The 13449-nt window shown below is 31.3% G+C and overlaps 1 protein-coding gene across 2 annotated transcripts in view; it reads left to right on the forward strand.

The window, feature by feature from the left end:
* Nucleotides 1-12083, forward strand: part of Zip99C (Zinc transporter Zip99C) — a 50852-nt gene extending 38769 nt beyond the window's left edge. For both annotated transcript variants that reach the window (XM_067286941.1, XM_067286942.1), the window contains exons 6-9: nucleotides 776-889; nucleotides 4852-4921; nucleotides 11601-11700; nucleotides 11780-12083. In XM_067286941.1, the coding sequence (XP_067143042.1) occupies nucleotides 776-889; nucleotides 4852-4921; nucleotides 11601-11700; nucleotides 11780-11855 (360 nt within the window). In that variant the 3' untranslated portion in view covers nucleotides 11856-12083. The remainder of the gene's footprint in view (nucleotides 1-775; nucleotides 890-4851; nucleotides 4922-11600; nucleotides 11701-11779) is intronic.
* The last annotated feature ends 1366 nt before the right edge of the window (nucleotides 12084-13449 follow it).

Here is a 13449-nt window from a genome sequence, read left to right on the forward strand (position 1 = left end):
GCATGCCTCTATTCCTTTCAGGGGGAATTCTTGAATTGAAATAATGTAACGTCCAGTTTGCATTGGAAGTTCTTATATAGTTAATTGGGGCTTCTTGCCCCTAAGCTTTCCATATATAGTCTCAGCTTTCATCTATGTAACTCTGTTCTTGAGATTAAGGAAAGACAGATGGACAGACAACAGTGGGAATTTATAGGTCTACAATATAGGAACACATTACATAGGAATTTTTAAACAAATGCCAGATGCACAGAGTTACACAGAATAAAATAACACACCTTAAGTTTTATTATATCTATATATACAAAAGTTAAAAATATGTATGTTAAGTAAAGATTTCTATACTATTCAATGTATCTGCACCAAATTTGGCATGAATATTCTTTAACATCCTAAAAAAATAGTATGGGAGAACCTACCTCAACTATCCCTAAAGCCCACCAATCTCTTATCTTAAGCCCAAGCAATCTTTTGTGTTTTGCAGATTCATTATTGTAAATACTCAGGTCAATAAATGTACATTTTAATTACTAAGACAATTGTTTTTATCCCAACAAGCTCACCAATCCTCTACCCCTTAAAAGCCTGAGCAACCAGGCACATATAGTTAGTATTTAATATTGTTACACAATTATTAAAATTTTAAGATACAGACCTACATTTCAATGCTGAATTCCATTCATTCTGGGGAATATAGATTTGAAATTAGTTTTAAAAATTTTTATATTAATTCAATTTATCAATAGATTAATAAATTATTTATTTTAAATTGCAGATGGGAATACTCACAACCATAGCTATTTTAATGCATGAAATCCCACATGAAGTAGGTGATTTTGCAATCCTATTAAGATCTGGATTTAATAGATGGGATGCAGCTAAAGCTCAGGTATTGTTAAAAATATATTCATTACATGTTTTCTGGCTTTTAATCTACTCCTTTTTTTTTAATTTCAAATTCAGAAAAGATAAACTTACTTTTTCTGAAATTAAATTTATCTGATAAACAGATAACTTTGATATTAACTTAAAATTGAATGAACATATAATCTTAAGCAAAGATAGTTTTTGAACAATTATTAATTAATTTCTGGAGTAGACTGTGATTGAATAAAAGCTATTACACTCCTCAAAAGTGAAATCACATAACCATGAAGGAATGCATATAGCCACATGATACATGCATTCTTGCAGAACAAATTGCAGCACTAGTAGAGGTGACAGAGCTATGCAAATGATTAAATTTGCATACTTATCAGATCATGTGGTATCTAGTTCTGGACTATAAAGACCAGCAGCCAGCTCAGGCCATAAATGCTATCAGAAACCATTTATGGTAGTTGAACTTTTGAAGTGTAGAAAATTCTTCAGAGACAATCTCAAGCTGAATACCACCAGTTAATGGCTGGGGAACAAGACTATATCCTGGAGCTGCACAACCTCAGCTTGTCAATACATGCAGTTGTCATACATGTTGGGAACAATGTGAGTACCATCCAGCAATGTATGACATGATGGACACAGGAACATTTGCGAACACATCAGAAGAGGCAGATTACACCAGCGCACAGACTGACAGATTTGCTGAACAGCCCATTCAGCAAATCAACCCAAAATGGGACTTATTCACCATGGCACATGACATCCAAAGCTGATTGTCGCTGTCAGCAGGTGCATCTGTAGATTCGGAAAGAGAGATAGTGATAGATGTGATACAGATATGGACTGTGAGGATACTGCCTACCATCTATTATATGAATGCACCAAACACCGAGACATCAGGAAACCACTCCAAAGAACTTGCGTCCAGGAGGGGAAGACTTGGCCACCAAATGAAAAAGACTTCATCACAAACGTAAAACTTCTAAAAGCATTGGAGAAGTTTCTTCAAGACAGTGGTGTTCTAACCATACAGAACAGTAACACAATAAATACTTGCAACAGTCAAGCGATAGACATTAGTGAAAATGAAAGTGACAGTGACTGGACTACTTCCTCGAGTGAAGACTGAAGAGACCAGGAAAAATTGTCTTGTGCTTCAAAGAGACACGTAATGATGTAAATTTGTAAATATGTTATCGGTTTTAGCAGTTGACATTGCTTATTTATTAATCTCTATGTTGATGTAAACTGTAAGCAACTCATTTGAAGTACACTGTAAATACGTTTTTGACAACATTGTTAATTTTGATAGTTGTAATAAGTTTTACATCGATGTCATCTTGTAAACGAATTGAATAATATAATATTGTTATTTTGTTACAGCCATTACTACCTGGCTATGAATCTTTATGCTTTCATTTTATCTTAAATTCGATACAAATTTTGTCATTATTGAAATCACATAAATTGTCATGTTTACACTTTGTAAACAGATTATAGATATAATCGTGTTTATTGTCTCATCGAAATATTTAATTTTGTATTGTAATTATTTGCCTTTTTAAACCAATTCTAGGACCATTGTCGGGTAATAATGTAATTCAACCAAGAAACGCACATTTACCTCACACCTGGGGAAATTATGTCCGGCGTACTTCAATTATTGTATACATATAGTGTTAATGTACCTGAAACATTTGTTAATATTGTAAACTAACAATTATTGTCTATATAGCCATAAGTCTGGCGTTGTATATAATGTATGATATCGATTAATTAATTGTTTACTGTTATTTTTACTACGCAGCCAAGTCTGGCTGTATCTTTTATGTAACCATTTTAATGTTATGTATTCCAATGTAAATATGTTTTTATTTTAAATGAATGGTGATGCAGACGCCCATGGGGTTCCGTGGGTCCCCCTGGTTGCTCCTTTTCCCACTTTCCTATTTCTCTTTATTTCCTCTTCCCTCTAGCTTCTTATCTTACTTAACTCTTCTTTCAGTTTCTAATAGGGCCTAAGTCCGTCGCTAAATATGGATAGCCCTCTAATCACCTTTTCATCATAGTGTCATCATAGTGTCCACCCAAACCATATGAAACATGTTGCATGAAGTCAGGATTGCATGCATGGTAACCAGCAACCAAGGTATCATTAACCACAGACACAGAGCTGCACATGTGCATGGTATCATCATCATTGCAAATAGCATCGGGTATTATTTATGGATGAATCCCACTTCTGTCTGTGGAGGAATGACAGCCGTGTACAGGTGTGGTGGTATCCCAGGGAATGCTACATACCAGCTCTTTTTGCCGAGCATCACACCAGCCCCACACTGGGCATCATGTTTGATTAGCAGACAGCACTAGTGCACATTTCCAGTACTCTGACAGCAGACCATTATATCACATGAATTGTGGGCCCTGGTTCTGCCACTGATGCAGGCTGCACCTGACAGCGTACGAAGATAATTCCCAACTGCAATTTGCATGAACTCTTACCAGCCTGAATGGAATTCACATCCTTCCCTGGCCAGCAGCCTTGCTGGATCTCTCTCCCATCAAACACCTGTGGGACTTCATCTGACATCAGGTGCACTGGTGACCACCATCACATACCATAGACATGTGCACTGTAGTGGATGCAGTTTGGCAAGTGATACCTCAGGCAACCATTAATCGCCTGATTAATAGTATGCCTCACCATACACTGGCCTGTATAGCTGCCTTTGAGGGCCATATTTGTTACTGAATAAACAAGTGACTGTTGCATACCTTTGTTTGTTCTTTTAATCATTTGCATATCTCTGTCACATCTACTGGTCCTGCAATGTGTATGTGGCTACATGCATTCCTTTGAGGTATTGCAATTTCAATTTTGAGGAGTGTATTATGAATAAACTGAAAAATTAACTATAATATGCATGTATGTGTACTTTAGCATACCAAGAGTTAAAATAACAAAAAGATTCTTACTAAGCTATTTCACCCTGTAGTAGTGTGTGCTGGCAGTTAGCCTTGGAGCTGCTAGTAGTAGCATTTTTTTGCATTTCTTAGTGTTTAAAGGTCCTTTGAGTCATTTTTGGACTCAGAAATCTTGGGTCTTTTTTTTTTGACAGATTGCCTTAATTACCCTCTGTTATGTGTAACAGCTGGGAAAGTAAAGATGGAAAGGAATGTAGTACAATACAGTTCATTTCACGAGTCTTGCCCAGTGGTTTGCAGTATTTGAAAGTGGTTCTAGAAATTTTACAAAGAATTTACTCTGATTTATCTTTTTCTTAAAATTTGTAAATAAATTTTAATTGTAATTATATGTTTACATTTGCTTTAATAAATTTACCCGTAAATAAAATTAAATGCTTTATTGTATAATTTAAATTCATTAAATAGATCTCACCTAAAGATAGAATATATATTATACAGATTAATGCTTCAGTCTAATAAGGTTCGAGTCCCGCTTAGGGCCGATTTCTTTTCCTCCAGTTCCAAATTATTAAAATTATTAATTTAATTTAATTATAATTATTAAGTTTAGTAAGAGATGGCGCCTAACGCCAAGCTCTAGTGCCAAATTGTCTTATTAATTATTTATTTATTATAGCCAACTCTAGCCCAATAATTCGGCTCTTGTGGATGTATAGCTTTGTAACGGGTTAGTTGTTATTTATTTATATTCAGTCTAATAATTTACCAAGTATTCCATTTTATCCAAATTTTTGACTGTCCAAGATATCTTCAGTATCTTTGTATTATCAAGATACCTTGGATAATACAAGACTACACACAAACATACATACACAAATTTGTATTTGTATTATCTACAATTTATTATTATTATGGAGGTGTTTACTAATAAATATATTTTCCTAATGTTGTATTTAATTCTTAATATCAAAAATAAGATAAATTTGTATGTTAAAATATTACATTAATGTTGTGTGTTTCAATTTCTTTTATGTGTAGTTGTCCACTGCAGGAGTTGGAATATTTGGAGCTGTATTTGCTTTGACTGTTGATTCTGCAGATACACTGGGTAAATAAAGTTGAATTTCTATTTAAGCAATTTTATCCCTTTTTAAATAATTCTAATTTCTACTTTTATGAATGGAATAGTCAATAACATATAAATAAAGTTTATAAAAATATGAATGTATATAAATTATAACAAATAGCGAATGTGAGGACTGACACCTGTGTAGGGTCTGTAGGCCCGACGCCACTCGTCTAGGGTCTGTCGTAGGTGAAAGGTGGTGACCCTCACTTTGCCCGCGATTTGTCAGGATGATGCGAGATTACACAATCATCTGATCGAAAGGTGTCCAATACTGAAGAAGAGCACGCCAGATAATTTGTTTTCTGAGGATATAGGTCGACACACAAATAAAAAAAAAAAGGAAAGAGAAAGTTTGTTTCCAAAAGTCATGGATAAAGACTTGGAGATTGGAGGGATGGAGAAGTTGGCACTGGGAAGTCGAGTCCCTAGTCCCTTTCGTCCTCTTTTCAGAGATTCAGGTTCTCTGGGTTAATCCAGGTCCTGTCTCTGGAATGGTCGTTCTTGGTTTCCAGCTCGCAACCTCCCTGTGTCCTTGGATTTCAGGCTTTAGTTAATCTGAATGGTGGTCCCCTGAAACTCTATTGGTCTCTGGTCTATACCAGACTAGAGACCAGAGGCAATTCAAGCCGCAGGGTTGTCGAACATCCCCAAACACCCCCGTCCGGGCTGTTTTCCTTCTGGAGTCAGGTCAAGCCCTTCCCTGGATGACGGCCCCATAAATTTTACTCTTAATGTGTATTTTTCTGTCCCAGAGAAGACGCAGCTGTCCCAGCCACTGCCCCCTCCACAGGAGTGTCAGCAGGTCCTGCTTTGAACTCTCTGTACGGTGAATGTCCAAAGTTACCCTGGCAGATGATCCCTCTCTCGTTCTCACGATGTATGATCAGGAATCTGTCAATTAGGTCTGGAATGTGACAATTAAATTGTCTCATACCCCGTTCCTTGGCCACACCGGTCCTGTTTACAAAATAAGTCACAGATTTATTAGCTTTAACTCAACAGCCAGTTTCCCATTGGAGGGTGATGTCCCAGCCTCACACTAACAACTGAATTTTTAGTGACTTAAATTTTTGCTGAATTTATTAAAAACTGAATTTAGTAGTACACTGGCATGCAAAACTTAAGCAACGATGTAATTTTTAAGCAGACAGCCATGAAATTGTAGAAAAGGGCTTGTTGCAATTAGTACAATGAACACCTATTTTGGTAGAAAGATGATTTGTATGCAGGAAAAAGACATTACAGGTAATGTGAGGACACACAAAATGTGTGTGCAGTGCAAGTCTACAATAAAAAGAAGGCTTTTATTCCATACTGTATGCATTCTATTCATTTTTGTGCTAGTATGCTAAATACTGTCTCTGTATTCTGAATTTCATGTCTCCCAGGTGATTTCTTGTAGAGTTACAGCAAAAAAACAACCATTGCATATTCATATCATAAGGTGTTACATACAAAAATTATTTTTTAAGTTTTCTGATTTAACTTGTCATTTAGGAGCATTTTTATTGATTGTTTTTGATTATTTTTTAATAACATTGCATTTGATGAATGAAGTCAGCAATTTTTTTAGTAATATATGAATTCCTAAAACTTTTCGAAATTGTCACCTTGTTCTAAATAAGGTGACAATTTTACCAGTAAAATAATTTTTTGAAAACTTTTTATTTTTTATTATTTGAATTTTACACCAAAATTTTTTAATATACGCATACCATTTTTTCCAGTAATGACATGTTTTCTGTTTTCAATTTGATAATGAATCAATGATATTTTGAAAATTCAAAAGTCATATTTTATACATACATCAAAATTTGTGAAAATTTAACTCAATATAACAGTACACTGAGTGGCCAAAAAATTAGAGACCCCCTTTATTTGAAAGTAAATCAGTCTGACAGTGATGTAGAGTGACGTAACAATGCAGAATTGCTTATATAAGGTATGCTCAGCTTCAGGCAATGTAGTTATCATGAAAATTAATGTCAAAATGGGTAAGATGAAAGATTTAAGTGACTTTGAACAAGGGATTGGTACAAGAAAATTTGGTGTCAGCATCTCTGAAATGACTATTCTTTTAGAATTTTCTTGCCCAACAGTATCTCGAGTGTTTAGAAAGTGGCATTTGAGAAAAAAAATCTTCAAGCAATAAGGACAATTCTGATCAAAAAGGCTGGTGAAAGAGAGAGGTGAAAGCGATTAGCATGCAGAGTCCGCAGCAACAGAAGGGCAACAACATGACAAATTACAGCTGAATTCAATGCAGGTGCATCACAAAGCATATCCCAATGCATAACAAAAAACACTTTTCAAAGGATGAGCTTTAGCAGCAGGAGACTGTCAAGAGTGCCTTTGGTATCACAGAAAAATAGAAAAAGGTGCCTGTTGTGGGCCCAGGAATGACGAAATTGGTCACTTGAGGACAAGAAAAAAGTAGCCTGGACCAATGAATCTCATTTCCTGCTCCATCATGCAGATTGCAGGATCAGAATACGGTGCAAATAGCACAAATTCATGGACTCCTCCTGCCAAATGACAACTCTTCAGACTGGTGGCAGTGGAATTATGGTGTGGGGACTATTTTCCTGGAGTACACTGGGTTCCTTGATATTTGTGGACACATCTCTGAATAAAACAGATTACCTCAACATCATTGCCGATCACTTACACTCATTTATGGCTGTAATGTTCCCAATGGAGATGGTCACTTTCAGCAGGATAATGCACCTTGCCACCGTGCTCGATTGGTCTCAAATTGGTTTGAGAAACATCAATCATAGTTTAATCATCAGTCATGGCCAGCTCAGTCCCCTGATCTCAATTCTACAGAGCATTTGTGGGACAAAGTCAAAAGATCACTTCAAAGCTTGGAAACACCACCATCCAATCTGACCCAACTTAGAGCTGCCATTATGTTAGCATGGCCAACATTCCTCAGCAATGGTATCAGCAACAGTATCAGCAACTTGTTGAGTCCATACCAAGAAGAATATTGGCTGTGATCGGAGCTAAAGGTGGACCAACTCATTAGAGGGTGTGTGTAATTTTTTGGCCACTCAGTCTATATACAATAATTAATCATTCACTGATAGCTACTTTTGGATCAATTTCATCCCATTGTCTAACTGGGACTTATTTGCCATGCTTATCCTGCTTATGGCCATATGAATAAAAGAAAAAAAAAGCAAATGATATAAAATCATTTATAAAACTTGCCAGTTGAATTTTTTTCAATGCCTAAATCTAATATCTAGTAGAAATGGAGAGTATTAATGAATTGAAAAGATTCATGTTATTAGTCATTTTAGTCAGATAAAGTAGTAGTTAATGATAACATTCCATAAATTAATTGACATGAACTATCTAAATCTTGGAAATTTATGTTGTAATTCATATAATTTACATGTTCTATAAATCAATTAAAAATAAGTTATTTTTCAGCTATTATAAGTTTAAACATTCTAACAAATCCTAATCCTGATGATCTCTACTATCAAATTCATTTTATTATTAAATACAGTAGAAACTCAATTATCTGAAATGGTTTTAAAAAAGAAATCACAAACACACACACCAGAACATTAGCATTGTACACAGAGACTAAACTCTCCACATAACTGGAAATCATTACATCAACAGATGAGTGATTTCCAGTTATGTGGGGAGTTTGTGTGTCTACTAATATGATGTTAGATTTTGAGTAAATACAGTAGTTGCATTACAATATTTATAGTTCATGAAGCTTAAATGTATAGTGCTTGATATACCATCCAAAACAAAAAAAATGAGTTTTTGGATTATCCGAAAGACCCATGGTCCCATCATGATCAGGTAATTAAGTTTCCACTGTATATGCTATTACAATATAATTGTACTGTAATAATAAAGTGTTTTTATTGCATTATAAAATATTTATTAACAGAAAATTGAGAATAATTATAACATTTACAAAAATAGTCGACCAACAAACTTTAACTTACATAAAATTTATCAATGATAGAATTAATCTAGTTTTCTAGAATGAATGCATCTGTTAATTATTAATTTTTAAAATTTTATAACCTGGAAAGGTGCTGTTTGGATTGATGAAAAATAATTTAACTAAAAAGCAAGATTTTGATTTATCTGTGATATAAATTTTTTTTCTGTAAAATATAAACTTCTTAAACCTGATAGTTATAATCCAGCAGTCATTTGACTTTAATATATATCAGGCTATATTACTAGTAGTACTACTATTAATTAAATGCTAAGTAATTTGGCAATATGGCCCTATAATAGCTACCTGTAGTGGCTTTGGCAATCATTTGCTTTTTTTCAGTAAAAATTGTTAACACACAAAATGAAAACTAAGGATCATATACAGTTAAGTGTCTTTATTACCAGTAGCTGATATTGTGATATTTTTTGTTTATAACACCTAGTATACTAAGCATCCAGAAATTTTATATCCTGTATAATTAATATATGTTATTTATAATTGATGTACAGGTACATTGTTGATTCTAATTATAGAGCATTTTGACTGTATATAATTAATACAAGATATCACTTCTGGAAAATATAAAGATTTTATGTAGAAAATGCAGTATACTATAATTATTATAATGATACGTTTTATTCTTCAATACACTTTTCTTATACATACAGATATTTTCATTTGTGCATTTTACATGAAACAATTAGGGGGGAAAACTAAATCTTCTGTTTATTTCCAGAAAAATACTATGATTTTGAAAAGAATTTGGAAAAATACTAAAATTTACACCTTCCTCTCACTTTCCAGCATTCATTGACTAAAAACATTCCTTTTTAATCAATGAATGCTGGAAAGTGAGAGGAAGGTGTGAATTTCAGTATTTAGAAGCTGGTTCCAGCTTTAGAATTAACAATTTGGCAAAAGATAGAATTGTTACTTAAATAAAGTTTCAAGTGATTTTACTTTAAAGTATTTATAAATTTCATATAGAACATTTTCTTACAGTTTTGAATATATTAGAAAGGTTATTCAAAATTTGGATATAGATATTTGTACTGTATTGTATTCATAATGAATGCAAGTGGCCATCCAGCTAGAGACAGTTGTAAAAATGAATCAGCATTTTAATCAATTTTAACATGAAAAATAAGATAAACTTTTGAAAGCCAGATGAGTAAATTTGTTACATAGAAATAAATTTTTGAATAAATTTAATGAGATTTAATCTTCTCAAATTTTTAAATGGTAATTTTAACAAAGAAATTTTTAACAGGAAAGTTTGTGTGTGTGCAAGTAAACTAAATTTTGATAAGAGTGATCATAATTGTTCATTAATCAATATAATTTTCTAATGTTAAATGATCTAGTTTACTTTTATAGTTGTATCTTTGCAGCTATGTAATATAAATCATCTTTACTGAAAGAAAAGAAAATGTAACAATTTTATTTTCAATAAGAATTTCTTACTTTTGTAATGTAAACTTTGAGCATTTTAGTTTTCATTTTTAAAATAATAATTATTTTTTTATGATAAAAGTGATCATTTTATATGATCGACATCTGTAATGTATTAATAGTTATAATATTTAAAATTTACTGTCAAAAGGCTCAATAGAGACAAGCTGTGAAGTAAGCAAGCAAACAAATGAACAGCTTAACAAAGCAAACCATACTATACTGGAATTAGAAAACTTTTCTATCCATCTGAATTCACATTTTATTAAAAAACTAAAGATATACACATCATCTGGACAAAATATGAATATCATCATCATCATCTAATTTTCCCGACCTACCTACCAAATTTTGTAGAGTTCCATTCATTTTTAATAAAACAAAAATGACGTTGGCACCAATACCGAAACTGTATATAATGAAAATTCTTGACACCACTATTACAGCTTTTGATATCCTCAATATCACAAATTTCCATAGTGAAATAAATTATGAATGTAAAATATAGTCATTGAATAAAGGTTTCATACTTTATTGTGTTTTGTGTACATCTAAAATAAAATGGTAATAATTTGAAAACGATTGATCTCCATATGTTTGACAGCAGTTTCTGTACCCATAAGATTTATAGGTATAGTTTTTGGAGATATGTTATGAATATCTCCATTTAAATAAATTTGATTATTTCAATGTATTCATATTTCTCAAACATTTAATGATCAAGAAGAAATATTTCAATTTGCATTTGTTATCTGACACTGTATATAATTTCAGAAAAAAAAAAATCATAAATATAACAATAGTACAAATCATATGTATAGGTATGTAACAATTGTATTAGTATTCAGCAAACATTTTAATAGATTATCATTTGATTATAGTAGACAAAGCTTCAATTTTGCTGGTTTCATTATTGGGTTATAGGCCCAATAAAAAACTCTACATATCATTAATCCAAACTAAACTTTAATTAAATTCGTATAGTTGTGTTTGAATTTTCCTACTTCAGATGCACTATGTTGCAAAATTAAATGAATAATTCATCTCACTATGTACATGAATAATTAATAAAGCATTTTGTAATAAAACACTTTCTGTGATTCACATAAAAACTGTTTAATTTTTCTATGTTTAAAAAAATCTGATTTTATATTATATGTTAGAATAAATATAAATGAAAGAATTGAATATACTTTTAAAAATGTGATTTTTATTTGAATATAGGAGAATGTACTTCTTGGATTTTACCATTTACTTCAGGTGGTTTTCTAAATATCGCTTTAGTCAATGTTTTACCAGAAATTGTAAAAGATAATGACCCATGGTGAGAAATAATATTGCAAATTATTTAAAAAGAAAATTACATTATGTTTGTATTAATTTTAAATTTTCTTTTCATTTAGGGAATCCTTAAAGCAAATTGGATGTTTATGCAGTGGCATAGTCATTATGGCTTTAGTCACACTCATAACAGAGTGATAAAATTAGTCATTGACTTTAGTTTTAATACTCTTACTCATCTATCGATCTCAATATATAAATATTCTGATAAATCAGAATTGTTTTAAAAATACAAAATTTTATTTTAATTCTAGACTTAAGTTCTAAATATTATAAGAATTAACAAGAAAATTTAATTTTATTGCTTACAGCAAATTTAAAATTTTAAAAATTTTGTATAACAACTTTATATAAATTTCATATATATATATACATATATATATGTATATGAAGAATATTTCTAAGTAATTTAAAAGAGAAAAAAGTTAATCATTTAGGTTATATTTGTTCTATTATGAAAAAAATGTAAGTTTTCAAAAATTGAAGAGTATACAATATTAAAATTTCTGGATTTTTGAAATTATTTACATTGTTATATAAACAAATTTTAAAAGTTCATTTATTTATTTTAGTATATTACAACTGTTTAGACTTTATCTATTCTATCACTTTTAAGGTATATATTATAAATGTTTTAAAAATACATTAAATAATTTTAGACAAAAAAAAAAATTATTTGTAGTACTGAAAAAGGTCACAAAACTTTTTAAATATATTTATATTACTTTAATGTAAATTAGAGACAAAAATGACTTAGTTATGTCTCTAATTTACATCAGGAGTTCCCAACCTCCTTCTAGACTTAAATTAATTCCTCAATCTCTTTCTATACCAATACAAAATGAGAACAAATATTATTCTTTTATTAAACATAAAATCAGTTAAATATTTAAATTTTAGTAAAAATAAAATTCAAAGTAAAACATTTATGGAACATCCTGTATCTTAAAATGGTTGTTGTTTGTTTATTTTTTTAAGGTAAAGCATGGTACTGAATAAGAAGGAACAAATTTGTTATTTTGAGGGTGGGGATTTAAACAAGCTGCATCCAGACTTCCCATCAGTCAATCACAGTGGTCTGGATGCAGCCTGTTTAACTCTTCAGTGACTTCTCATTGACTGCTGATCCCACCCTCAAAATAACAAATTTGTTCCTCCTTATTCAGTACCATGCTTTATCTGTAAAAGAATAAACAAAGAACAATATAACTCCTCTGGTTCAGACATAATAAAAATAAAGTTGTCTACTAAAAGGTTATCCCATGACTCACAAATGTTCCAGATAAATTGATTTTTTTTTCTTTTGGTAGTTACTACTTGACAAGGTTGGGAACTTGATTTAAAATATTGAAAATTTTATAGTTATTTAATGATATCTCATTTAGTTCAGCTATGTATTTTTATATATCATATTTGTAAATTAATTACAATAGACAGATAACTTCTTGGCTGCTAATTTAACTAAAATGTTAACACAATGTTTGTTCTATAAATCTATAGCTGTTTTAATAAGTATTTGTTGTTAATATTTTTAATTTAAAAATGAACTAGTCAATATGTAAAATTATCCAAAAGTGAATAAATTTTATTATAACAAGCTTTTATTTATTTTTACCTATTAATTTTTTGATATAAATAATATATCATATTACTTTGAATTCAAGATGTTCTTTTTCACATTCCTAAACTTAAAATTGAGGTGCATGTTAAACTCAAATGTGCCTTAAATTTG

The sequence above is a fragment of the Centruroides vittatus genome, unplaced genomic scaffold, assembly GCF_030686945.1.
Source record: "Centruroides vittatus isolate TY-2023 unplaced genomic scaffold, ASM3068694v2 scaffold_386, whole genome shotgun sequence".
Taxonomy (NCBI): Eukaryota; Metazoa; Arthropoda; class Arachnida; order Scorpiones; family Buthidae; genus Centruroides; species Centruroides vittatus.